This window comes from Dermacentor silvarum, chromosome 4 (assembly GCF_013339745.2).
Source record: "Dermacentor silvarum isolate Dsil-2018 chromosome 4, BIME_Dsil_1.4, whole genome shotgun sequence".
Taxonomy (NCBI): domain Eukaryota; kingdom Metazoa; phylum Arthropoda; class Arachnida; order Ixodida; family Ixodidae; genus Dermacentor; species Dermacentor silvarum.
This window is the reverse complement of record NC_051157.2, coordinates 206,715,182-206,739,871: the sequence shown is the minus strand read 5'-3', so window position 1 is coordinate 206,739,871 and position 24,690 is coordinate 206,715,182. Positions and strand designations below refer to the sequence as shown.

At 48.3% G+C, this 24,690-nt stretch overlaps 1 protein-coding gene across 1 annotated transcript in view; it reads right to left on the bottom strand.

The window, feature by feature from the left end:
• Positions 1-19,504, bottom strand: part of LOC119450908 (2-Hydroxyacid oxidase 1) — an 82,062-nt gene extending 62,558 nt beyond the window's left edge. Inside the window, exons 1-3 of the mRNA XM_037714380.2 lie at positions 19,151-19,504; positions 17,149-17,300; positions 14,932-15,193 (exon numbers count right to left, since the gene is read on the bottom strand). Coding sequence (XP_037570308.1) covers positions 14,932-15,193; positions 17,149-17,300; positions 19,151-19,314 — 578 coding nt within the window. The 5' untranslated portion in view covers positions 19,315-19,504. The remainder of the gene's footprint in view (positions 1-14,931; positions 15,194-17,148; positions 17,301-19,150) is intronic.
• Between the last annotated feature and the right edge of the window lie 5,186 nt (positions 19,505-24,690).

Here is a 24,690-nt window from a genome sequence, read left to right as displayed (position 1 = left end):
ACACGTGCTTGTGCTCCCTCGACGACGTCGTCGTTTTCGCTCCGGACTTCTCCACGCATCTTCAACGCCTCCGGCATGTTTTGACGCGTTTGAGCAACGCCGGCCTACAGTTGAGCCTAAATAAGTGCCGATTTGCAGCACGGCAGCGGAAAATACTGGGCTACGTCATGTCCAAGAATGGCATTCTCCCAGATCCAGCCAAGCTTCGGGCCGTAGCCGAGTTCCACAGACCTACGTCCGTCAAAGAACTGCGCAGTTTCGTAGGTCTGTGTTCCTACTTTCGACGTTTCATTCGAAACTTCGCCACTATTATATCGCCACTGACGAAGCTCCTTGGCAGTAAGGGGTCCCTCGACTCGTGGTCGTGAGTGTGCGAGGACGCGTTCGCAAAGCTCCGTCGTTTGTTGACCTCTCCGCCCATACTATACGCCACTACGACCCTACGGCCCCTACAGAGGTACACACGGACTCCAGGGGTGTTGGCCTTGGCGCTGTCCTTGCGCAGCGCAAGCCAGTGTTCCCTGAATATGTCGTGGCGTATGCAAGTCGTACGCTTACTGAAGCCGAGGCCAACTACACCGTCTCCGACAAAGAATGCCTAGCTATCATCTGGGCCCTTACGAAGTTTCGCCCTTATTTGTATGGCGGCCCGTTCGATGTCGTTATTGACCACCATGCAGTATGCTGGCTGTCGTCATTGAAGGATCCCTCAGGCCGTCTCGCCCGTTGGGCACTTCGTCTGCAGGACTACGACATCCGCGTGCTCTACCGCAACGGACGTCCAACATGCCGACGCCGACGCCCTCTCGCACTCCCCCTTACCCGATGACAACGTCCGCTGCTCAGGAACTCAACTGCCCGTTTCTTCCATCGACCTTCACACCATCGCTACAAAACAGCGCAAGGACCAATGGATTGTCTCGCTGATAGACTTGCTCACTGATCCGTCGGCAACACCACCCACTCGCGCATTGCGTCGTCAAGCCCACCATTTCACCATTCGCGACGAGCTACTTCACCGACGCAATTACAGCGCCGACGGCCGCCAGTGGTTACTGGTAGTACCCCGCAGTCTCCGTTCTAAAATATGCGAATCGTTCCACTCTGATCCGCAGTGTGCACACTCTGGTGTATACAAAACTTACCACCGAATTCGACAACGGTACTTTTGGCGGGGAATGTACCAGTACGTGCACAAATTTGTTCGTTCCTTCCTCGATTGTCAGCGCCGGAAATCTTCGCCGAACCTCTCGCCAGCAGGTCTACAACCTTTACCTTGTCCTAACCGGCCGTTTGGGCGCGTTGGCATCGATTTATAAGGACCTCTTCTTCCGACGTCGGCTGGTAACCGCTGGGCCATCGACGCTGTAGACCATCTCACGTGATACGCCGAAACTGCCGCCCTTCCAGCGGCTACAGCACGAGATGTTGCCTCCTTCCTGCTCCACCGATTCATACTGCGTCACGGTCCACCCCAGGAGCTACTCAGCGATCGAGGCCGCGTGTTCTTGTCGGAAGTCGTCGAAGCCATTCTCAAAGAGTGTCACGTCGTTTACCGCAAAATTACTGCTTACCACCCACAGACAAACGGTCTCACAGAGCGATTTAACCGCACGCTCGGCGACATGCTCTCAATGTACATCGCCGCCGACCACACAAATTGGGATGCCATTCTGCCCTTCGTCACCTACGCCTACAATACCTCCCCTCAGACTACTTCTGGCTTCTCACCGTTCTTCTTACTGTACGGCCGCCACCCGTCGCTCACGATCGACACGATCCTTCCATACAGGCCAGACACGTCTGAGTATACGCCTATATCTGCCACAGCTAGACATGCTGAAGAGTGTCGCGACCTTGCCCGGACCTTTACTGCAAATGAACAGGAGCGGCAGAAGAGCATCCGCGGTGACACCACCACTTCTGCGCTCACGTTTTTCCCTGGGGCGCTCGTCTGGCTCTCAGTCCCTACCACCGCAACTGGACTCTCTTAAAAACTATTCCCAAATACGAAGGACCCTACCGTGTCGTCGAACGCACGTCCCCAGTAAATTACCTTATCGAACCCGTTGAACCATCTTCGGACATGCGCCGTCGAGGGCGCGACATCGTCAATCTGGAGCGCCTCAAGATATACCATGACCCACTCATGGTGACCCCTTTAAGTTGCCGGGCGGCTCCCTTTTCACACCCGGGGTAATTGTAGCGAACCGTTGGAACTCTGAAGTGGCTCGTCCGCTGCAGCGCATTGAAGTGGGTCGTCCGCTCCAGCGCCTTCTAGTGGGTCGTTTTCTTCGGCTCTCGAGCGCCGCTCGTTCTGAGAGTCCGTGCTGCGTTTTTTGGACTGTCGCCCATGCGCTGATTTAAGTGCCGTCCAATAAACACCCTTATAATATATATATATATATATATATATATATATATATATTCTGAGCGCATTTTGCGCATATCGTCGTCGTCATCTGTACATACGACTCATCATCTTTTGTCTCGTGGGGTGCTTCGTCTCTGCCTCGGGCGACTGCTCGGAAATAAAGGCATCGCATCGGTCGACGTCTCACAAGTGGCGGAGGTGCTTCGATTTCCACGTCCTCTTACTTTCCCGATTCCCCTGGAGCTCCGGTCCGGTCGTCGTTTGCTCTCGCCTACCACGGTGATGGCAGAAACCAACCCATCCACCAGTGCTGCTACCACCTCTGCTCAGCCAGCTGGGCCTACCTGGACGGTGAACACCAAACACCGCGATCCTCCCGTCTTTGCCGGCCTCCGCGGCGACGACGTGGAACATTGGCTCGATCACTACAACAGAGCCAGCGACTTCAACCATTGGGACGACACGCACAAATGGCAGTATGTCTCCTTTTACCTAACCGAAGTTGCGAAGACGTGGTTTTTATTGCGATAGCAATTATATGGACACTTCAACCGGATTTCTGCCGTCGCCGTCGTCGTCGCCGTCGCCATGAGGTTCCCTATAGATAAAATCTCCACCGCGCGCCGTATGCCCGAGCGGAAGCGTGCGGGGACGCGCGCTATCACGGAGAGCGAACGCACTCAATCACCCACGCGCAAGCAAGGCAGCGGGAAGCCAGCGCCGGAGGGAGCGCGGGGGGGGGGGGGGGGAGGGGGGCGCACTTCTACTCTGCCAACAACCGCGCTCGTCGCTCGCCGGCACCGTCTCATATCTCCACACGGCTCTGACCTTTATGCGCCGTGCATTCGCCGCTCAGTTTCCGTTGAAGCGATAGACCGCACGTACCTTCGCCGCTGCGGCGTATATATGCGCTTGCTGCCAGCGTTTTGACAGTCGTTGTCTGCAGTCATTCAGTGTGATCTATTCACGTTTGTTTGTGCGCGCTCACACCACGCTTGTTCATTCAGTTAGTAATAGTCGGGCCACATTTTCCAACGCACGCTACACATGCAATGCTGCCTGGATCGGCAGTGCAGAGCTACAGGTGTGTCCCTTATCGCACGCGCTGCCCATGGGAAGCGCTTCTCATCAACACCACCGTTTCACACGCGCCTTCTCGTGGTCATCGAGTCTCTCTTCATGTCGGTCTACTTACGCCGCAGTACACCTGCTTACTTAATCAGCTCATGTTTACTACAATTCATATTGCTACCAAAGCCGCTCACCTTACTTCGTATGACATTGCTGTGTTGCGATCGCATTCATTGCTTCGCCTTTAGGGCGAAACTGTGACATTTTTTTAACCACGAAAGTGACTTTTCGGACTGGCCACCATTCACCCAGCAATTTCACCAGATATTCGGCATGTCGTCTGGACGCTCCGAAATCGCGAAACAGAGGCTGGCGACGCGCGAACAAGAACAGGACGAGTCCTATATATCCTACATTGAGGACGTCCTCGCTCTCTGCCGCCGCGCGCAGAGTGATATGGCGGAAGCTGACCGCGTTCGCCACATACTGAAGGGCATCAACACAGTCGCCTTTAATGCTCTCGTCATGCAGAGCCCAACCTGCGTTGGTTATATTATTGCGATAGCAATTATATGGACACTCCGAAGCAGATTTCTGCCGTCGGCGTCGCCGTCGTCGTCGCCGTTGCCGTCTTATCACAGCATGCCAACGTCTAGACAGGCTCCAGTCTATTCGCCTGCCACGCGCCTCTTGCGACCCTCGTCTCAACGGTGATGCTGAGTTGCGAGCCATGATACGCACTCTCATCAGGGAGGAACTTCACGGACACCTTTCTGGACCTGCGCCGCTTGCGACCGTTCGCCCCGCTCCTACTGGACTGCGTGACATCATCAAGGACGAACTGGCGTGGATGACAAACGCCCAAATGTAAAAGTCTACTGGACCATTTCGTCCGCCCAGTTATGCCGAAATTGCCTCCCGGCCTTCCTCGACCGTTCAGTTTCCACCTGCCGAAGCTTACCGCGACCCCCTACCTTCGCTGGCAGCGAATACTCTTGCACAGCCGTACTACTCTCCGTGGCGGTCGTCGCACCCGGTTTGTTTCTACTGCGGTATTCGCGGCCACATTTCTCGCTACTGCCGTCGGCGTCAGCAGGATGAAAGGCAGGGCTATGCTACCTTTCAGCGAGACAGCGCACCTAGGTTTGACTCCTACGTTCCCGGGCGTCACCCAGGTGAAAGGCGAGGCTACGCCAACTTTGAGCGAGACAGGACACCAGGGCCAGATTCCCACGACCTCCTCTGGTCGCTCTCCTTCACCTTCCCAGGACATGGCTCGAGCATCCCGCTTGCCCCGGCGTCGCTCTCCTTCACCTTACCGCCGTTCCTCATCGCCCTTGCGCGCTGCTTCCCATGTTGTGGACACCCGTTTGGAAAACTACAGGCTGCAGTTTTTGGAGGAGAAACTGCATCGTGTCGGACTATCCTAATTCCTCCTGCTCGCCCCGCCAATTCGCTCTCGGTTTGTGTGGAAGGTGTTTCTGTCGACGCCCTTGTAGATACTGGAGCCGCTATTTCTGTTATACATCGTGAACTGTGCTTTCGTCTGCGAAAAGTGCAAATTCCGTAAGTGGGTCCAGTCGTATGTGGTGCCAATGACGTTCCCATCTTTCCTACCAGACAGTGCACAGCTCACGTTCTGATAGACAGTATTCGTCATCATGTGCAACTTGCGGTGCTTTCGACGTGCGCTCATCAGATTATATTAGGATGTGACTTCCTGTCCGCTGCTTCTGCACTAATTTCGTGCGGCGACCCAAGGATTCACATCAGCGACACCGAGACTTTTCCAGTTTTCGATTCCCCGTGCCCCAAACGTATTGCAGCAGCGGATTTTCTTATCCCACCAGACGAAGAACGTATTCTTACCGTTGAGTCAACAGACATTGTCGACGGAGATGCATTGGTTGTACCTTCTGAGCGGTGCATTTCTCGAGGACTCGCGATCACTTCTTGCTTGGTCCGGTTCTCGAGTGGCTACGCCAGCCTCACAGCCTTTAATACCACTCCTGAGCCACTACTACTGCCGAAAGGGTCTACTGTCGCCAAGCTCGCCGACGCTGCGCCGGTATGTGTCGTCAGTGTTTTGCCTGCCACATCTTCCGCGCATTGTACGCCCGCAGAAGGCCACACTAGTGATATTAACGCCACCTTGAGTGACGATCTCAATCCGGCCCAGACCAATGCACTCCTCACCATTTTAGTGAAGCATGAAGCTTGTTTTGACGTTTGTTCGCGAGGCCTGGGTCAGACCACTGTAACTACTCATCGAATTGAAACAGACGGCTCTCGCATCATTCGCCGTCGCCCGTACCGTGTGTCACCTTCGGAGCGAAAAGTTATAGAAGAACAAGTGAACGACATGCTGACACGCAACATTATAAGGCCTTCAGCAAGCCCTTGGTCTTCTCCTGTTGTGCTTGTTAAAAAAAGGATGGTTCTGTGTGCTTTTGCATCGATTATAGGGCGCTAAACAAAATTACCCGTAAGGATGTTTATCCAATCCATCGTATTGACGATGCTTTGGATACCTTACAAGGTGCCGAGTATTTCTCGAGCCTCGACTTGCGCTCCGGATATTGGCAGATTCCCATGCATGAGCCAGATAAAGAAAAGACTGCGTTTGCTACACCTTATGGCCTTGTTGAATTTAACGTGATGCCTTTTGGACTGTGCAATGCACCAGCTACGTTTGAACGTATGATAGATACAGTACTCCGTGGCTTAAAATGAAAGACCTGCCTTTGTTACTTGGACGACATTGTCATCTTTTCGTCGAGTTTCTCCCAGCACCTACAACGTGTAGACCAAGTTCTCGCCTGTCTAGCAAAGGCTGGTCTCCAACTCAATACTAAAAAGTGTCGCTTTGCAAGCCGAAGCATTTAAGTATTGGGCCACGTCGTCAGTAAGCATGGCATCCAGCCTGATCCCGATAAAATCGCTGCAGTACTGCAATTTCCGCAACCAACCGCACTTAAAGAACTCCGCAGCTTTCTAGGACTGGCGTCCTACTTCCGCCGCTTAGTCCGTGACTTCGCCACCATCGCCGCTCCTCTACACAAACTTCTGACTTCGAGCGCGTCCTTTGTGTGGTCGGACGACTGTGAAGCCGCCTTTCAGACCCTCAAACGAGTTGTCACGTCAGGGCCCGTGCTCCGTCATTTCGATGCAGCAGCCCCTACTATTCTACACACTGATGCCAGTGGGCATGGAATTGGCGCTGTCCTGCTGCAGCGGAATCAGAAGTCCGAAGAGCAAATCGTGGCTTATGCAAGTCGTGCTCTTTGTCCTGCTGAACGCAACTACACAATCACAGAACAGGAATGCCTCGCCATCGTGTGGTCAATACAAAAATTTCGACCCTATCTCTACGGCCGCCATTTCACAGTTGTGACCGATCATCATGCTCTCTGTTGGTTGTCGTCCCTGAAAAACTTGTCTGGACGCCTCGGCTGTTGGCTACTGCGCTTACCGGAATATGACTTCACTGTCACGTATAGATCCGGAAAACAACATCAAGATGCCGACTCTTTGTCGCGCTGCCCGCTGTCCCCAAACACCCATGCTTCACCTTCGGTCTGCACGTCACCATCTAGCCACACGTCTCAGCACACGCCCAGTAGCCCGGGACAGTCAGTTGCCTCAGTTGACTTTCTTCCGTCTACTGACCTCGTCTCACTCCAAAGTACTGGCCCATACTGCCGTACGCTGATCGACCGAATTACTGGCTTGGCACGACCCCCCAATAGTCGCTTAAGACGACAACTTTCGCGTTTTAAGCTTCAAGGTGGAGCGTTATTTCGATCAATCTATCATCCTTCCGGTAACCGGTGGGTACCAGTCATACCTCGCTCACTTCGACTCGAAGTATTAGAAGCATTTCACGACGACGCGACGGCTGGCCACTTGGGCTTTCATAAGACCTACGACCGCATCAAAACGCGTTGTTTCTGGCTGGCCTTTTTACCTCTGTCGCCAAATACGTTGGATCCTGCGCATCATGCCAACACAGTTAACGCTCGACATCCCTTCCAGCTGGCCCTCTGCAGCCTCTACCATGCCCGTCCACCCCCTTCGAAATTGTGGGCATAGACTTGTACGGACCCCTCCCACTCACGCCTGCTGGTCACCGCTGGATCGTTACCGCAGTGGATCATCTAACGCGGTACGCTGAGACAGCTGCTCTTCGCTCTGGTACTGCCTCCGAAGTCGCCGAGTTTTTCGTGCACAGTATCGTTTTGCGCCACGGCGCAGCTCGTGTCCTCCTTAGTGACCGTGGCAAGACGTTCCTATGTCCTTCGTGAACTCCTCCAGGCCTCTGACACCACCGATAAGACCACATCATCGTACCATCCACAAACAAATGGTCTTACAGAGCGTTTTCATCGAACTTTGTCTGACATGATTTCAATGTATGTTCGACCCGATCACGCCAACTGCAACACCATCCTACCTTTCGTGACGTTTGCGTGTAATACTGCCGTCCAACGTACAACCAATTACAGTCCCTTTTTCCTTGTGTACGGTCGTGCGCCGTCTTTCGTCTTGGCCACTACACTCCTATCAGCACCTGCTGCTCCATCCGCGTCTCTTCCTGAAGAATTTGCTGCTCGCATCTCCCGCTGCTGTGAAATTGCCCGCGCCAACACCGCTACCATTCAGGACAAAAGGAAAATTCGCTATGATGCGACGCGTCGCGTTGCTTCGTTCCGCCCAGGCGACGAAGTTCTTTTGCGGACACCTGTTCGCGCACCGTGGCTCTGTGAAAAATTTCTCCACAGATATCTCAGCCCCTACACCGTTTTGAAAAGAACTTCGGCCGTTAACTACCGCATCACTCCTGTCAGCTCAGCTACTGACCGCCGCCGCCGCCGCACTACGGAAATCGTTCACGTATCTCGCCTGAAACCCTACATGCGTCGTACCTACCCTTTCTAGCTTGCGGTCTTGCTGACCGCTTTCCTGAAGGAGGGGAAGTTAGTGTGAGCGCATTTTGCGCATATCGTCTCGTCATCTGTACAAACCACTCATCATCTTGTGTGAGCGCTATTTGTGCATATCGTCGTCGTCATCTGTACATACGACTCATCATCATATTTTGTCTCGTGGGGTGCTTCGTCTCTGCTTCAGGCGACTGCTCGGAAATATAGGCAACGCATCGGTCGACGTCTCAATATATATATATATATATATATATATAATACGAGCTTATTGCATATATAGTAGTGGTGGCATGGAGCTGAGGTACAACAACCGGCTTCTACTCTGAAGGTCGCAAGTTCCAATCCTCCTCCAGTCCCCTACATTTTCCTGCATGGAGTGGCGCCTGACACCCGCAAAAAATATGTAGCCGAGAGCCAGTGGGGCTATACTAGTCCAGGTGCAACCACATTAGGAACGCCCACTATGCTTCAAGACAGGCACTTCCTAACCAGAACAGGAATTGGCCTCCCTGGTGCAGTATTCGGCCACTACCTCCCTTATGATTCCTGCACTTACCCCATGGCCCTCAGTCTCCAGCGGCTGCGGAGCACCCCACCAAGGTAGCGGTCAGACCTGCGACGCGGCTGAGGGTGCTAAGAATCTCTGGGTCCAAGCAGGCCGCCACTGGAAACTGGGCCTGGCAACGTTCAACACGCGCATCCTCTCGAGAAATCGGAGCTCCTTCTATACAAGCCTACGTGGGGAGGTCGACGCCCAGACCCTCATCCCCCCGAGATACAACTCCACGTGCATCAGCAACTCATACCTATAGTGCCTAGCATCCGTATCCTTGGCTTACGCATCCAACAAAACGGCAGAAACACGGAGATGCTCAATCAATAAGATAGCCATGTACACCAAACCACTCGCCTCATTGCACGCATCGCAAATCGACATCACGGCATGAAAGAAAACAACCTGATTCGTCTGGTAACCACCTACGCCCTGAGCAGAATCACCTATGTCGCCCCGTACTTTCACCTCAATGCGACTGACAAGCTCAAACTCAACACCATGGTTAAGAGGGCCTATAAGCAAGCCCTACAGCTTCCAATTTCCACATCTAACGAGAAACTGGATGCCCTCGGCCTTTACAATACCATAGACGAGCTTATTGAAGCTCAGCGTATAACACAATACGAACGACTCGCCAACTCCACCACGGGCAGGCACATTCTGCGCACCCTAGGCATAACCTATACCACCCAATTTGGACCAAAAGTACCCGTCCCTCCAAATATTCGCGATCAGTTAGTTATATCGCCCATACCTCGTAATATGCACCCAGAACACAATCAGTAGCGACGCGCAGACAGAGGACAAAAGGAAAATCTACAAAAGCGCTACAACCCGCCGCGGTGGCTTAGTCAGCTAAGGCGTTGCGCTGCTGAGCACGAGATCGCGGGATCGAATCCCGGCCGCGGCGGCCGCATTTCGATGGAGGCGAAATGCAAAAACGCCCGTGTGCTTGCGTTGTAGTGCACGTTAAAGAACCCCAGGTGGTCAAAATTAATCCGGAGCCCTCCACTACGGCGTGCCTCATAATCAGAACTGGTTTTGGCACGTTAAACCCCAGAATCAATCAAAAAAAGCGCTACGACCAAGCCGCAGATGTAGCCTACGTGGACACCGCGGAATGCCCCCACCAGAACGCCATGGCGGTCGCCGTAGTCGTGGGCTCGCAGTACCACCTCGCCGCGGCCGCATCAATACTCACCACTCAACCCGAAGAAGGAGAAGAAACGGCCATCGCCTTGGCCTATGCATCTACCAATGCACACTACATCATCAGCGATTCAAAAACGGCCATTCGCAACTACACAAGAGGACTCATAGCACCACAAGCAAAGAAACTACTCTCCGGCACTCCCGCCTCAAGGCAACGCCGCATACAGATCATCTGGGCCCCTGGTCATTCGGGTCTGGCTGGAAACGAAGCTGCCCACGATGCCGCCCGAGCTCTAGCACACCAGGCGCATCATCCGTCTCCAGCGTCTTCTGATCCTGACAAGCCCTTAGTTCTGCACCGTGGTCACGCGCCCTACCGCATGGTCACATTCAGAGAAACCCTCCTCCACTACTGCAGAGAGCGATTACGCTACCCACCAGCGCACAAAACACTGAATAAATCAGAATCCACCACTTGGCGACTACTTCAGACGCGAACGTTCCCAAACCCTGTGATATACCACCGAATTTACCCCGATGCATACTCTCCACTCTGCAAAGCCTGCGAGGCACGCGCTGACCTCGATCACATCATCTGGGCATGCCCGAAAGCTACACCCACCAACACCCACCGCACTAACACTACACACATCATAACTACGGCCGAGCAGTGGGAGACTTTGCTGCTCAGCTTGGACCCAGAAGAGCAGCTCTGGGCCGTCCGGATGGCCGAAGACGCCGCCAGAAAGCAAGGGCTGGCCGCCGTCTCAGGAAGGGGAGGCCTGGGGGTTAGTCTCCCAACCACCGCCGCCCCCAGACCCCATCATGGAAACAATGAAATTTTATCTCTCTCTCACTCTCTCTCTCTCGAGATAGGCTAGCTTAGCAGGGCTTTTCGAGGAATTATCAGGCATTGCCTGGGATATTATTGGCCTTAGTGAGGATAGAACAACTGGTGAGGCTTATACAGTGCTGCAGGAAGCTTACCACTGTCGTTGAAAAGAAAAGTATACAATCATTGCATTCCACCGGTGCTAACATATGGGGCAGAAACTTGGAGGTTAACAAAGAAGCTCGTGAACAAGTTAAGAACCGCACAAAGAGCGATGGAACGAAAAATCTTAGGACTAACGTTAAGAGACAGGAAGAGAGTGGTGTGGATTAGAGAACAAACGCGGATAGCCGATATTCTAGTTGGCATTAAGCGGAAGAAATGGAGCTGGGCAGGCCATGTAATGCGTAGGATGGATAACCGGTGGACCATTAGGGTTAAAGAAGGGATACCAAGAGAAGGGAAGCGCAGTCGAGGTCGGCAGAGAAACAGATGGGATGATGAAGTTAGGAAATTTGCAGGCGCAAGTTGGAATACGCTAGCGCAAGACAGGGAGAATTGGAGATCGCAGGGACAGGCCTTCGTCCTGCAGTGGACATAAAATATAGGCTGCTGCTGATGATGATGATACAGTGTTGACTAACGGCCATGTCCTCTGCTACAGAGGTCTTCCAGATAAGAGAGAATGTGGGGTAGGATTTCTAGTCCATAAGGACATAGCGGGCAACATTGATGAATTCTACAGCATTAATGAGAGGGTAGCAGTCGTCGTAGTAAAGCTGAATGGGAGGTATACAATGAAGATAATACAAGCCTACAACCCAACCTCCAGTCATGGTGGTGAAGAAATAGAACAGTTTTATGAAGATCTTGAATTAGCGATGAGAAAGGTGCAAACTCCGTATACTGTAGTCATGGGCGACTTCATTGCAAAGGTGGGGGTAAAGCAGGCTGGTAAGCAAGCAATTTGCAACTACGGCATCGATTCTAGGAACACTAGAGGAGAGATATTGGTAGAATTCGGGGAAAGGAATACGCTCCGAATAATGAATACCTTCTTCAGGAAGCGCAGCAACAGGAAGTGGACCTGGAAGAGCCCTAATGGGGAAACAAGGAATGAAATAGATTTCATACTCTCTGCCGATCGCAGCATAGTGCAGGATGTAGAAGTGTTAGGTAAGGTTAAGTGCAGTGACCATAGGTTAGTGAGGTCTAGGATTTCTCTCAATTGTAAAAGAGAAAGAACAAAATTAGTCAAGAAGAAACAGGCCAACCTAGAGGCAGTAAGGGTAAAAGCAGACCAATGCACGCTGGTGCTCCCAAACAAATATGCTGCTTCAGAACAGGAAAATGAAGACGACATAGAAGTAATGAGTAAAACGGTAACTAGGCTGATCTCAGAAACAGCAATTGAAGTGGTAGGTAAGGAACCAAGGCAACAAGTAGGTAAGCTCTCCCAAGTAACAAAGCATCTAATAAAGAAACGACAAAACGTTAAAGTGACAAACTCAAGAGACCAGATAGAATTCGCTGAACAGTCAAAACTGATCAACAAGAAGAAAGAACGGTATATTGGAGATTATATTATAACGTGGAAAAAATTGAGAAAGCCGTAAAATATGGACGCAGCATGAAATCAGTGAGAAGAAAAATTGGCATAGGACAAAGCAAGATATCTGCATTGAAATATAAGCAGGGTAATATCATAAGCAATTTCGAGGACATAGTAAAAACAGCAGACGATGGAACCCAGAGCGGCCAAGCTACTTTCATTCGATGTAGGGATGAACAAGATACAGAGGCTCGTATAACTAGCGATGAAGTTAGAAGGGCTTTGCAATACAGGACTAGAGGAAAAGCTGCTGAAGAAGGTGGAATAACAGTCGATTTAATCAAATATGGAGGAGATATCATGCTTGAAAAGCTTGCGGCCCTTTATACGCAATGCCTCACGTTTTCAAGTGTACCAGAGAGCTGAAAGAACGCCAACATTATAGTAATCCTTAAGAAGGGAGACGTTAAAGAATTGAAAAAATACAGGCCCATTAGCTTGCTTTCAGTATTGTATAAAATATTCACCAAGATAATTTCCAATAGAATCAGGGCAACACTTGACTTCAGCCAACCAAGAGAACAGGCTGGCTTCAGGAAGGGATATTCTACGATGGATCATATCCATGTCATCAATCAAGTAATCGAGAAGTCTGCGGAGTATAATCAACCTCTCTATATGGCTTTCATACATTATGAAAAGGCATTTGATTTAGTGGAGATATCAGCAGTCATACAGGCATTGCGTAATCAAGGAGTACAAGAGGCATACGTGAACATATTGACAAATATCCACAAAGATTCCACAGCTACCTTGGTTCTCCACAAGAAAAGTAGAAGGTCACCCATCACGAAAGGGGTCAAGCAAGTAGACACAATCTCTCCAATGCTATTCACTGCATGCTTAGAAGAATTCAAGCTCTTAGACTGGGAAGGCTTAGGAGTGAGGATCAACAGCGGATATATCAGCAACCTTCTGTTTGCAGATGACATTGTCCTATTCAGCAACAATAGAGACGAATTACAACGAATGATTCAAGACCTTCATCGAGAAAGTGTAAGAGTGGGGTAGAGGATTAATACGCGGAAGACGAAGGTAATGTTCAATAGCCTGGCAAGTGAACAAGAATTCAGGATCGCCAATCAGCCTATAGAGTCTGTAAAGGAATAAGTTTACCCAGGTCAATTACTCACAGGGGACCCTGATCATGAGAAGGAAATTTACAAAAGAATAAATTCGGTTGGAGTGCATACGGCAGGTATTGCCAAATCCTGACTGGGGCCTTACCACAGTCGTTGAAAAGAAAAGTGAACAATCATTGCATTCTACTGGTGCTAACATATGGGGCACAAATTTGGAGGTTAACAAAGAAGCTCAAGAACAAGTTAAGGAGCGCACAAAGAAAGAGCGGCGTGGATCAGAGAGCAAACGGGGATTTCCGATATTCTAACATTAAGAGGGGAAATGTGGATGGGCAGGCCGCGTAATGCGTTTGTCATGTAAAGCATTTGCTTATAAGGCAAATTTGCAGGCAGTCACATTTTAGAGCACTCCCAGGTTTTTAAATATTTCGTGACCGCACTATATCAATTAGTCAACTTGTTCGACCGTTTTTTGACGCCCTGTTAGACATTTTCCCTGGAATTCTTCTATCAGCAACATCATGCACCCTCTTAAATAACGACTGAATTTTACCTGTTTGTCAGATTTAACAATTTTTGGCTGATTGGGGAGTCTGCAAAAATAAAAGTTCTACTAAAGGCATCTTCGCCGCTAGCTCCCAGTGCTCCTTGCACTTCATCAATAAAACGACGCAACATTTCTGCTGTTGTCCACTTCGCAAGGTATTTTTTAAAGACAGCAGCAGTGAAGACCTAGAAGCTTCTATGGAATTGTCTAATTTTCTGATCCGACGTCTAGGCTGTTTTAAAGATGTCTCAAACAACCGTAGATGATCATGATCGAGTGCTTGCTATTTTGATAATTCTAGTGGACTAATATAAAATGCAGCATTATTTTAGCGGGATGGATAACAAGTGAACCATTAGAGTTACCGAATGAACACCAAGAGAAGGGAAGCACAGTCTAGGACGGCAGAAAACTAGGCGGGGTGATGAGGTAAGGAAATTTGCAGGACAGGGGTAGCGCAAGACAGGGGAATTGGAGATCGCAGGGAGAGGCCTTCGGCCTGCAGTGGACATAAATATACGCTGATGGTGATGACATTTCAACTACCTTTATAGTGCTTCTTCTCGGATAGTACGATCCGTAAACTTTTGTGGCCATGTGTACACCTACTGAATTACAACTGCACAGGCTACTCATGAGCTGTTGCGGTAGCAAGTGCCGTAGAAATCCAAGACGCTTTTAACGTAAAGTTTGGCTAGCTGTATCCCATTCCTCTCGGATCACACGTGCGCACGCATGTAACGCATATTGGCGATCACTCACGTCTCTCCGAAGGCTTCTCTCACTGGGTCAGTGACCCCGGGTGCGGCTTTGCGTCCGACGAGGGGAGCGTCTAGCGTCACGACAAGCGCTGCAAAGCCGCAGCGCTGTGCACGCAGGGCTTCCTCCAGCGTTATGGAGCGGTCCTTGCGAATATCCAGCTGTGCCCAGAGGACGGCGTCGGGGCCTGCGGCGGCTGCTATCTCTTCCAGCGAAGCGGAGTGCACCACGCTGACAGCCATCACGGCCTTTGCTTCACGAGCCGCTGTCAGTATAGAACGTACGATAATGTAAGAGCCCCGGACCACACACTGTCAAGGTTGAGTTGTCAATCTAGGACATCATAACGTCTTCGTAAGACGCGATATATCTGTCGCCGCTGCTACGAATGCAATGTCCACTGTGGTCATCACACGTGTAGTTGGCCATGGCTGTGGCGGGAATCTAACGGGTCAGCGGTGAAGCGCCCGCCAAAATACAAGAACAGTATGCAATGAATACGCAAACGTGTTTCCGCAAACGTGCCGAAGTAGCCTAGGTACAAGTGTTTCAAGTGAGAACTCCACATCTTTCCTGCTTTTTCTAATCCCAGTGCTTCCAGAAAGATGAAGCAATTGCAGCCATACAAGTTCTTTATCTCCAGTGTTACTCTGGAGCAACGCACAAACATTACTTTGTGTCGTACAAACATCGCGTATAATTTATTTGTTGGCATTGTGAACGTGCGCAAGCTGAAAAAAGACAGAGTGGTAGTCACTGTGTTTCAACAATACGTGTTTATAATTGCTACTCGCGATTCATACAGGCGCCAGAGCTCGAGCATAGAAAATGCGGTAAACAACAACCATTTGCTCCAAAAAACAAACTACATGACTTTCTGGAATCATCCGATACACCTTTGAGCAATAGTCATGTGATTATAGTGTGGATACCTGAGCGCCCAATAATGCGCATCATTTATGAACGCTCAATCAATGCTCTCAATCAGGCTCTTTCAATGCAGTTCACCCATTCGCATACTAACCACCCTACCATAGCATAACTTAGACCGTGACGAACCAGGTGCATGCGCACACCTCTGCGCCGCACTAAATGCAGCACTGCACCACCGCGTTAAGCGAGCCGTTACTGGTACTGCTGATCGACAAGCGTGTTAATTAACTACCACATATACACTAAACCGAATGTATATTGTTATCCCTATTTCGTTGTACATGGTGCTCAAGCTTCGGTTGCCTGAGTTTTCTGACGGGGTATTTGTTTCGGCGATTAAAAAAAAAAAGGACAGTTGCAAACTTGTGCTCGTGTTACTTGTCTGTCGACCCTTTCCTCAGTACTTGCGTCAGTCGGGTTACATGGAATGTCTTAACATTTGAATAAAAAGTTATTACGTGGACATGAAAAGAGCACTGAGAAAACAAAGTATTGCCTGATGGTTTAATCACTTTACAAGAACCACGGAATGAAATTTTAATGCCGTAATATTGGTGCATGCCACTTTATTGTGCATCTGAAACTCGAATGCTGTGCTAGAGCACTGCACGGACCGATTTTTGCGGCCCGGGCCCAGCCCGGGCCCGTTTTTACATTGGGCGGCCCGCCCGAGCCCGATCAAAACATTTATGGCGAGACCCGGGCCCGGCCCGGGCCCGGAAATAATCTACGTTACCCGCCCGGCCCGGCCCGCCACCCCTTTACCTTAAGCCCGAGCCCGGCCCGAGCCTGACTCGAACCCGACTTGAACCCGGTCCGAACCCGGCCCGAGACCAAAACATACATGTTTTTCAGAGTTGAGAAGCCCGAGAATATCTCGCAGAAAGTCCGAGCCCGGCCCGGGCCCGCGTCAAAAAACCCGAGCCCGGCCCGGGCCCGGGTCAAAAAGCACACGCCCTACCCGAGCCCGGCCCGAGCCCGGCCCGAGCCCGTGAAAAAACTCCTCTACCCGGCCCGGCCCGGCCCGGGCTTTCGGATAAGCCCGAGCCCGTGCAGTGCTCTAGCTGTGACGAAGGTTTTGGACACTACCACACCGGCCTCTGTCTTCATGAAGATTGCGCAACTGTCTGGTTAAATAGCGTGTCAGATGTGCATATGAGAAATCATTGAGTGGTTGAAGGAGCACGAATGTGCTTCCGTTATTGGCATAATCGCTTATTATTTGTCATTGTGAACACAGTGTACAGGCATGCGTCTGTGCGTGCTTGATGCTATTTGCCCGAGTACCTCTTACAACTGCGATCTCTGAATCGGGATGCACGATGCAGTGGGCCGCCGTCGGAGCGATGCCGACGGGCATGGACACGACTCTGCCCAGCAGCGTCGTCTGGGTGTTCCTCTGCGAGGATCCCGAGAGCACTTTGGGTAGAAATCGCCACCTGCAAAGCACACGAAACGGAACGAGCGATTAGGATTAGCCTAGAAGAAATCGCAGAACAATCATATCAGCCCATTTCTTCGCTTTAGTCTGCCGTGGTTCACTGTGGATAAGTTTTGGTCAGTACGCACTCCCTTGAAGTAGTGACAGAAATGCTGCCTTTGATGATTAGCTGGAGATGTTTGCTTGGCTGGTGGCATGGAATGCTATTTATAATAAAGCATTATTGGGGTCGGTCCCCGGGTTTATTCTTACGTCAAGAGAAGCAGTTGGATTAACTTCGACCACCTGAGGTCCTTTAACGTCTACCCAAACAGTTATACGCGAACGTTTTAGCGCTATACACCCATCGGAATGAGACCGCTGCTACCGAGAATCCAACTAGTGATCTCGTGCTAAGTACCAAAGCGATACAGCCAGTGATATATCAACGGGTCACGGTGATGATAGAAGGGCAACGCAATGCTAAATTATTCTGTCTGGTCCTTCCGCCGCTGTTCCTGGTCCTCTCATGTGGGCATTCGCCGTTCGGGCATCCCAGTGCCTTCTTGAAACACGCGGAGTGCCTGTGCAGCTTCCTTTAGATTCATCGTCGGATACTTCGCACGCTTGTGACTAACCATATGTTCGAGCCTCTCTGATCCACTTAATTTTCTCGCTCAGCGCATAGCGAGGGCCTCGAATTGGGCAGTCATATGATACGATGATAATGTGTACGAAGATTCGTTTGCCAATTGCCTGCTCCTAAGGTCACGTACTGCATACGTGACGCCTGCTGTTAAAGTGACGTTCCACGTCCGCCGCCTTGGCCGTGAGCGGCGCTGGCTAACGCACTTCCGGCTTATCTTGTGCACAAACACCCAAGAAGGTGGGCGAGAGAACGGCCGCCGCGTTAGCTCAATTACTAAAGCACCGAACACGTAATGCTGTGGATATGGGTATGGTCTCCACCTGCAGTAACTCATCTTAGTGACAAAGAAAAAATCGAGCCCCTCCGATCCCCTTATTCTTCTCTCTCGTTTCTGTAAGACTTCACAAAATATTTGTATCCGTCAACGAGTAATTTCTATGTGCACAATTTCTCATCTCAGCAAGATCAGATTCCGTCGCTTCTCATTATTCCGACTGTAAATAGAAATGAATTAATATGGATAGTCTCCTAGAGTTCTTTATAATTATTTTATAATTATTTTAGAGCATCCCATTTGTTAAGTTTTTTATTTGTGCTTAGCTGAGCGTTACCGCGGAAACGCAGTGTGGGCACTGCAACCGTAGCAAGAAGTAGACGTTTAGCAAATAGTTTAGCTATACCGGGCTCCACATATCACTTCAATTAATAACAATAGCGTGTTGTAGACAACTTGGCATAATAAAAAATTATTTGCCCAATTGTATCACTGAATGTATGACGCCCTATAGTATACGACAATAATTGGCGTGTTCCCTCTCCTGCTTCGTTGCTTACATTTTTCAGTAGAAGTGGTTAAATGCGCATGTAAAGATTTTGATATACGTTACCAAATCCCCGATGTACTGGGTTAGCCTTTGGTCTTGCTCATTGGCAAAACGCCGCTTTCGGAAAATTGTAATTTAAATAAAATCAGTGGTCTCACTCAGCTACGTGGCTCGCAAGAACCCCTGTCATCCCGTGTGAAGCTATGCCTTCTTTTTTAATTTATTAAAGAAACAAAAATATCGAGGTAGGTCTATTTAGAGCCGGCAATACCAAAATGCAAATACTGCGCTCAGGAAAGAAAAAAAGTATAAAGAAAGCGACCGGAAAAGAAGAAGAATCGCACATCCACACGGGTAAACGAGTCACACTCGACAACATCGCTTGTTCCCACACACCTGTCGAAGGCTTCGCGATTCTCGCGCACTGTCAGGCCCCGGCCGTATCCGGTCTGAATAAAGGTCTGCACCGCGGGATCCAGGTTGGCCATGGCCAGCTTCTCGATGTCATCGACGTCGGCCGGCGGCCGAGCGGGATCCTCCACCATGGCGCTCGAGGACATGCTTTAGCTTCGCGGTCGGCAATGCTCCAAGAGATCTGCAGAACGTTTTGCCAACAAGAGTCTCGTTGCGCTTACTTCCGGGGAGGACAAACAGGGCGTGTATCTTTCGAGCCTGATAGAGACGTGGAGGAGCAGCGTGTAGCTCGTAGGTGTTATAGCCTTCCTCCTCTGTTGGGCGCCACGCTGGTTTTGCGACGCGTTATCTACAACACAGAGTAACAACAGCAGGCAGCATGGACCGAGGAGTGCTTAGAAAGGGGAAGCCGTCCGTTGATTCTGTCTACCTCGAGTGCCCTTATGAAGCATTGTGTCGTTGTAATCGCTTTCAAGAAGGGGTGTGGAGGCCGACGATAGAAAGCACCGACAACTATATTTCCATGCTAACCTTCGAGCTCGCTTTGGATAGACGAGGGGCAACTTGTGGTACATTGATCCCGTGTTTAATTATCTCTATGTTTAGAGCAGCAAGTTCAGTGTATAAATGTCGTGACTTCTTTAGTGGCGGCAAATGGTATTGCTTGATTTGCCATATATCGTATTTACTCGATTGTAAGAAGCACTTTTTTTTTCAGAAGGATTTACTTTTAAAAAATACCTGCCCGTGAAATTTGCGACAAAATTGAGACTGAAACTAAATCTGCGATAGTCATAGGCTATCATCATTGGCAAAAAAACTTTAATTACTCCAATTCAATCCACATGTAGCTGCACTTGGGCTTGTGAGCTGTGGGAAGTTTCTGTCCGATTTATAAGTTGATAAGGCTATAGTATATACTAGACATTAAATTCAGGGTGTCATGGTTTACGAAGCGTTTAACAAATGCATGATTTCTAGTGCCATACACCGCAGTGAAGAAGAGATGCTCTGGGCTGTTGACAGTGATAATGAGGCATCTGGCAGTGACGACGAGGGATGTTCGGTCTACTGTAGCGCGGATACATTAAGCTTTCTTTTTTCGAGTGAGAGCAAATTTCCATTTTTTATTCTTAGAATACTATGAAAAGACTGGTGAGTGAACAGTAACAAAACAGCATCTTTAATTTCTCGAAGTTTGCAACTCAGGGTGCGAGTTACAACATACGGCATTGCATGTTCCTTTTCTGGTCGAAAAAGCATGTGCGTGTTATGTCCGAGGCTGCGTTAGAATCAAGTAAATAATGTATTCGCTCAGAGATGCGTTTTCGAACGTAGCGAGAGAATTCTTATGTACCAACGCATTGAGTCTTTTTCGCACAGCAACACATTGTGAGATATTATTCATAAAAAGAACAGTATATCTGTCTAAGAATAGTGTATAACAATATGATCAAACTCGATGCTTTACAAAATGCTATGACAGAGTCACAAGAATGAAAGCTTAGCACATTGCTACCTAACGAGCAGCGTTTCAAGGTGATTTGCCTATGAAAAGACAAATTATCGCGCCGTATTTGAAACCGCATCTGAAAGTCATGCGTGCGCTGACTTTGGAGTAGGTGTAATTTTCGCAAAGATTGGGTGTTCATGTTCGGCAGGCATGTCGCGCAGTTATGCTCTCCATATAGTGCGATGTGCGCTCTACACGATTAACAGCATTCTAAGCTTCGCTTGCGTGGTGTATTTATTCATTCCGGCCTTTTTCTTTCGCGCCTCTGAAATTATTGTTTTCCTTTTCATTTACATTTATCAGCAGCTTCGAATACTTCTTTCATGTTTGCGTCAAAGCCAGTCCATCAATGGTCTATATGATCAGGCTTATATACAAGAACAACATAAATTCACTATTTCGAGGTGCAAGCATATGTCAAGCATATCTGCCATCCAAAAAAAGCTTCTAACAAGACTATATGGAAGTGGATCTGGCTATGACCTGTGTTGGCCATTGTGGGCTTCGCACATGTCGATGTCAATGGGCGTGCGGACTCTGCACGGCCGGCCGCATGTTGCCGTGAAGCCGACACCCCCCCCCCTCCTTCTCTTCCCGAATATTCGCAGATAACCCGCACCCCCACTTTTAAGACATCTTTTTTCTTCATTTTTGATGCGGGCTGTATGCGAAAAAATGCGGTATATTTTAAATAAGGCTTTCCGTTCATAGCACTCTTGACATCTTAGAAACATGCAGGAGGGCTAAACACATTTTGAATGACAGGAATTTTTTTCGCATTGCTGTTGATACCCCCATACTAAACTAAAATAATAAAGTTTAGAGGTAAACAATTCATGATAAATTTGTAGCTACGTTTTAACCGGCATGAGAGCTAGACAGTGGGCCAGCACCCCGGCCACTGCAGAAAACTCACTGCGAAGTTGATTAAAATGAGCATCCCAAGTTAAATCACATGAAAAAGTTATACCAAGTATTTTATGTTCGTTAACTAGATCAATAGTTTTATCTAAATAATTTATTGAGTATTCAGGTTTAAAACTTTTATTGCCTGCTCTAAAATAAACAGGTTTCTTCTTAGCAAGGTTACGTCTGATCACGTTTGACTGTGACCACTCAAAGTTTAAGTAGCAGTGCATTACACCTAATTACTTCGTTTGCATCCTTTCCAATGAAGAGTAATGTGCTATCGTCTGCATATACAAAGAAGTTAACTGTAACATCAATCTTTTCTAAGCCATTAACATATAAGTTAAATAATAGTGGGCCCAAAACACTCCTTTTAGGCACCCCCGTTTTTAATTGTTAACAAAAAAGATTGAGCATTATCAATACATACACATTGAGTCCTATTTTTTAAGTCCAATTTTCAAAGCTAGGAGATTGCGGCGAATTCCTTACATTGAAAGCTTAGATATAATAATATCATGACTGAGGGAATGCAAGCCTTGCTGAAATCAATTAAAAGCCCGAGTTCGAATTTCCCACCGTCTATAGCTAGCACAACACTTCGCTTAAGGAATAGAAGCGCTGTCTGTGTAGGTCTTCCCTTCCTAAAGCCAAATTGTGAATTCCTTATAACGTCACGTTTGTCTAGAAACTTTGTTAGGCGCATAGAAATTTTTTTCTAATGCTTTGGAAAAAATGGTAGGACAGACATTGGCCAGTAATTGGAGACTTGATTTAAATCACTGTGTTTGAAAAACACCAGTATTCTAGCTCATTTCATACCATCTGGGAAAGTCGCCGACTCTATTGCTAAATTGAATATGTGTGAACCAACGCACGAATGCAGGGCACGGGTTCTAAAATTAACGTATTTTATTGGCTTGACTTAAAAATTCTACATATCTAATGCTTTGCTATTATTTAAATTTATGATTGTTCTAAACACCTCATGTTCATTAGTTCGTTCCATAAATATCGTTTTTGCAATACTATTATTGAGTGAAAAAGCCACACGGGAGTCAAGGCTGTGCACTGTGCCTGCGTTCAGAAATTGAGTATTAAAGTGGTTAGCCAGCGCTTTACCGCCAAGTTTACAACTATTCACAGTTATCGAATTGGTTAATTTGCTTTTTAGATTCACTTTCCAAACCGCATCCAGACGCTTCTTGAGAATTTCAGAAAACACACGCTGATAGCAATCTATTTTCGCTTGCCTTAGTATTTTATTCAATTAATTTCTGTCTGTCTTAAATTTCTTAAGTTTTATTTCTGATCTGGAGTGCAAGAACGTATTATAAAGGCGGTTTTTACTTTTTATCAGCTCGACGTACTCGCTCGTGATCTGTGATCTTTTTGAACGCCTGACCTGTCTGAATGGAAAATGCGCCATGTTAAAGGCACACAAGGGCTTCAAGAAGTGCGTTATAGGCTTCGCTTGCGCCCTTTCTTTCTTAACACAAAATTCCAATCTTGTGTGATTACAGCCAGACTGAATAAATAGAGTGCGTCATTAGAAATGTGGTGGTAAGTAATTCATTGTGTTGTTTGATAGTGTTACTCATTGAATACACTACAAAAACTCGGCAATAATCACTAATATCATAGGAAATTGTACCCGTAGTACATACAGGCGTTTCTATATTTGTAATGAGAGGGCCGAGGGCAGATGAAGTAGAATGGGTAACTCTGGTTGGTGTAGTAATCATATTAGTAAAGCCGTAGACTGTTTATATCATGTACATACTTATTGTCCTCCAAAATATTTGTTGAAATCGCCGCCTCCGACAAAATGAACATTTTCGACTAAGCATAATTCCAAAAGCTTACCAAAACAACAAAAAATTATCGATACGGCAGTTCGGAGGACAGTATATTACTGATAACAACCTTCTACTGTCTTTGACTGTTAGCATTTCGTAGTCATGACTAATGTATGAAAAATCTGGCAACACTTCATAATCACAATTTTAGCATAAAGAGCGACACCGCCTTCTCGCCTATTCTGACGGTTCATGTAAAACGGGGTTTAATCTTCCAGTTTAACAACATCGTAGCTGCTTTGAAACCAAGTTTCAGATATCATTATGACGTCAAACTTTAAAGAAATTTCTTTGAGAAAACAAGTAATGCTGTCACCATTGCCAACTGCGGGAACTGAAATGCAAAACAGACGTATGTGTAGTATCTGGCAGATGAACATTTTTCGGTAAGGCAAAATCTAGCTATTCCAATTTAAACAGCAGGTGTAGGATCTAACACAACATTCAGCATATCTTGGAAAGATCTTCGTCATCTTCGTCATGGCAGCCTTTACGTATGGGATGACACTAGTAATCAGCGCGTCCTTTTCTGAGAAGTTCGTAAACCACGCGATAGTCACTAACAGGACACCCGTAGTAGTTCAAAAAAGCTCAGATTGCTAAGTTTTAACGCCCGCAGCTTAGTAAAGAAGACTGAACAGCTTGAACAACTTCTTTTAAATATGATCCGTACATCACCTTAGTGTCGAAACGTGGCTACATGGTGATATTAGTGATGCGAATGTAATCCCCGGCGGTCGAAATCTTTCGACGCGATCGCACCAGTCGAGGTTGAGGCGTGACAGTAATACCAAAAGATAGTTTTGCCACCAGCATACTCGTGCAGATGAACGACCATGAAAGCCTTTTTTTTAAGTCAACTGCCGGGGCCATATGTTTGCCTTGTGCGCTCACTATTGGCCACCGTCTTCCCCTCTCGAGTTCCTATCACTACCATATGATTACGTGTCGTCATTAAAGTGTAATCACATCATAATGACTGGTAACTTTAACCTACCTTCCATCAAGTGGTCGAAAAAGTCTGCTTCACATTTTATTAATAGCCCTCTCTTTGACATTGTGCTTTCCTGCAGCTTGAAACAAGTTATGCTTGAGAACACGCTGGTAATCGCAAATCATGGTTCGATATTAGATCTTTTATTTCTCAGCAGAGATATTTCTTCATGCGATGTGGCTATTGAAGAGGGTGTATCACACCACAAGTTGATACTGCCCACTTGTAAACTTGATCTTACGCAACA